The sequence below is a fragment of the Tupaia chinensis genome, unplaced genomic scaffold (genome assembly GCF_000334495.1).
Source record: "Tupaia chinensis unplaced genomic scaffold, TupChi_1.0 Scaffold000465_1, whole genome shotgun sequence".
NCBI classification, from domain to species: Eukaryota; Metazoa; Chordata; class Mammalia; order Scandentia; family Tupaiidae; genus Tupaia; species Tupaia belangeri.
In genome coordinates this window covers 2,633,075-2,636,815 of record NW_006159974.1, presented here as the reverse complement: position 1 = coordinate 2,636,815, position 3,741 = coordinate 2,633,075, and the positions used below count along the sequence as shown (strand labels likewise).

Genomic DNA, 3,741 nt, shown 5'->3' with positions numbered 1-3,741 from the left:
CCCCCGCCTCTCCCACCTCTGCCTGCCCCCTTGCTGGGCCACAGCCTCTCCTGGGATTCAGCAGCTGTGTCATCAACGAACTGTCTCAGTTTGGAGTCTGTGCTCAGTACAGAATGACTGCAAGTCCACACACCCCGTCTAGCCCTGCTCCTGGCTGAAGGCCCTTTCCAGCCTCCTGGGGGGCTTCCAACTCAGGAGCACCCTGCTGGCTCTTCCTTGTCCCCAGAGGCCCGAGTCACTCCTCTCTGACTCACCTCCAGCCTGTGGTCTTCTCTGCTCTGTCAGTGTGGGGCTAAGTGCTAGCTCCTTTGTCACCTGACCTTGGAAGGTACAGGCCCAACCACTCTCACAGGGCCCGGGTATGGGGTCATTTCAGTGGCATCAGGGAACATCTATTTGACCTCCTCCAAGTCTCCTCTGCTGGAGTAGGTGCATGGACAAGCTAAGGGCTGTGTGTGGGGGGACAGGGTGTGTGCAGGATCAGCCTACAGTGAGCCAGGGCTGGGATCCCCCTCCTAAACCTCCCAGTGCCTGCTTGCCCTCTCTCCTTGCACTCCCAGGGGCCTGGGCCTGAGCCTGGCTTCTGCCAACTCGCTCTCTTCCCTCTTTACTCCCATTGACTGCACAGCCTCTTGGAGCCTGACTCAGAGCCACCTCCCTGCTCCCTTCTCCCTCTCACAACTGTGGAGTTTAATTCTTGTTGTTAATTAGATTAATCAGAGCGATTGCTACAGCGATCTCTTCCTAATGAAGGGTTAGTAGACAGGCCCTTAATGAGAGCCCACCCCACAGCAGCTCTCCCCTCTTCCCTGCCAGCCGCCCCCCCTTCACTCACACAGAACCTTGGGGACAGTGAATGGGGGTGAGCTGGGAGAGCTGGGAGGGTGACAGAAGAAGATAGCACCAAGCGAGAGGGAGGAAGGGGGGAAGAAGGATCAGCTGGGGGGAGGCTGCTGTGGCAGTGAGGCACATCCGCATCTGGAGAGCTGGCGCTGTGTGCGGGCGTGGGCCACAGTAGCTGGGCGTGAGGGGAGGCCAGAGACCAGGTGTGGGCCCGCATCACAGGAAGCAGGGCCAAGGAGCGGAGGGGCAGGTGTGTCTGTCTGTCAGCCAGGGCCATCTTGTCCCAGGTTGCAGCTCTCCCTATACAAGGCTGTCCACATATCTCCTTGCACTGCATCCGCCAGCCCCAGCCATGCTCCACTGCACACATACTCCCCCTCTCGTCCCTGTCCCCAATTGCCTTGCCTTTTTTTAAGCCTAGGACTTCTGCCTGAAGTCCCTACAGGGATGCCTTAGACTTTCAGGCGTCCCCATCCCCACCCCAGTTTCCCTCTCTCTTCTTAGGGGGGCGATGGGGTCACCACTACCTCTTAGTGTGTTGAACAGGGAGGCCCAGGCCTGAGTATTGACCTCTGCTCCAACGTGTTCTTCTCTCCACAGCTCCAGTAAGGAGGTGGCCCCTGCAGGCCCGGCAGGGCCTGGGGCTGGCCCAGGGCCTGGGGTTCGAGTGCGAGACATCGCCTCACTGCGCCGCTCCCTCAGGATGGGCTTCATGACAATGCCTGCCTCCCAGGAGCACACCCCTCACCCTTGCCGCAGCGCCATGGCCCCACGCTCCCTCTCCTGCCACTCTGTGGGCAGCATGGACAGTGTGGGTGGTGGCCCTGGGAGTGGCAGTGGAGGTCTCACAGAGGACAGCAGCACCCGAAGGCCTCCAGCCAAACCCCGGAGACACCCCAGCACCAAGCTCAGCATGGTGGGATCTGGGCCAGAAACACCCCCCAGCAAGAAAGCAGGTGAGACACCCCTCACCTCTCCTCAGGGGAAGCTGGGAGCTGGGAGGATCCACTCCAGGGGCGATGGGGGAGTAGGCTGGAAAATTCATTCAGGGAAGAACCAAGGAAGTGGAAGGTTCTTTTCTCAAAAAGAATAGGGGGTCCTTTTGGATGGGCCTGAGTTGAATGGGCCTGAGGTGATCCATTAGAAAGCCAAGGGCACTTTCTGTTCAGGATGGGGGTGGTAGCCTTGGAGGAACATACTAATGGGAGAGAATTTAGCATGGAAGCTGCGAATTCTGTGGAGTTCATTAGAAACACTGAGGATGGGACCAGCAGTTGGCATAATGGCTATGTCGCTGGACTCCCATGTAGTTGACCGCGGTTTGAGCCCCAGACCCAGTAGCTTAAACTCACTCCGGGCGCTTGTGTGTGCGTGCCCAAGATCCTGAGAGGAGAATGGAGGAGAAGGGATTGAGGCATGGCCATTCCCCCTGGGGGGTGATTTCTCGCTTTCTGTCTCTCTGTCTCTCTCTGTCTTTCTGGCAAGTGCTTGCTCTCTATAGCAAAAACATCTCCAGAAAAAAAAAGAAAGAAAGAACTCCGCCCCTGGCCCCCCCCCCCCCCCCCCTGCCACTCTGTGGGCAGCATGGACAGTGTGGGTGGTGGCCCTGGGAGTGGCAGTGGAGGTCTCACAGAGGACAGCAGCACCCGAAGGCCTCCAGCCAAACCCCGGAGACACCCCAGCACCAAGCTCAGCATGGTGGGATCTGGGCCAGAAACACCCCCCAGCAAGAAAGCAGGTGAGACACCCCTCACCTCTCCTCAGGGGAAGCTGGGAGCTGGGAGGATCCACTCCAGGGGCGATGGGGGAGTAGGCTGGAAAATTCATTCAGGGAAGAACCAAGGAAGTGGAAGGTTCTTTTCTCAAAAAGAATAGGGGGTCCTTTTGGATGGGCCTGAGTTGAATGGGCCTGAGGTGATCCATTAGAAAGCCAAGGGCACTTTCTGTTCAGGATGGGGGTGGTAGCCTTGGAGGAACATACTAATGGGAGAGAATTTAGCATGGAAGCTGCGAATTCTGTGGAGTTCATTAGAAACACTGAGGATGGGACCAGCAGTTGGCATAATGGCTATGTCGCTGGACTCCCATGTAGTTGACCGCGGTTTGAGCCCCAGACCCAGTAGCTTAAACTCACTCCGGGCGCTTGTGTGTGCGTGCCCAAGATCCTGAGAGGAGAATGGAGGAGAAGGGATTGAGGCATGGCCATTCCCCCTGGGGGGTGATTTCTCTCTTTCTGTCTCTCTGTCTCTCTCTGTCTTTCTGGCAAGTGCTTGCTCTCTATAGCAAAAACATCTCCAGAAAAAAAAAGAAAGAAAGAAACCCTGAGGACTGAGCGACAGAAAAGGAACCTACTAGGGTTGCATACTGAGGAGGGGTGCAGGGTAAATGAAGAGGCAGCTATGTCCTTGCAGCTGGGTCAAGAGATCAGGAAGGTCCTCCCCATTTCCTTCTCCTTTTAAGGCCCAGTTTATTTTTCTCTTTCCCATCCTGCCAGGCTCACAGAAACCTACCCCAGAGGGCCGAGAGTCCAGCCGGAAGGTCCCTCCACAGAAGCCCAGGCGAAGCCCCAACACTCAGCTCTCAGTCTCCTTTGATGAGTCCTGCCCTCCAGCCCCCTCTCCTCGAGGGGGAAACCTGCCCCTTCAGCGCCTCAGTCGTGGTTCTCGAGTAGCTGGAGACCCTGATGTGGGTGCCCAGGAAGAAGAACCTGTGTACATTGAGATGGTGGGAGATGTCTTCAGGGGAGGAGGACGAAGTGGAGGTAGCCTGACTGGGCCACCCCTTGGGAGTGGAGGCCCAACCCCTCCAGCTGGTGCCGACTCAGACTCTGAAGAGAGTGAGGCCATATATGAGGAGATGAAGTACCCACTGCCTGAAGAGGCAGGGGGGGGGCGGGGC

At 57.5% G+C, this 3,741-nt stretch overlaps 1 protein-coding gene across 1 annotated transcript in view; it reads left to right on the top strand.

Annotated features, from left to right (window-relative positions):
- Positions 1 to 3,741, top strand: part of NYAP1 (neuronal tyrosine phosphorylated phosphoinositide-3-kinase adaptor 1) — an 11,026-nt gene that overhangs the window by 1,655 nt on the left and 5,630 nt on the right. Inside the window, 2 exon segments of the mRNA XM_014590609.2 lie at positions 1,444 to 1,799; positions 3,338 to 3,723. Coding sequence (XP_014446095.1) covers positions 1,444 to 1,799; positions 3,338 to 3,723 — 742 coding nt within the window.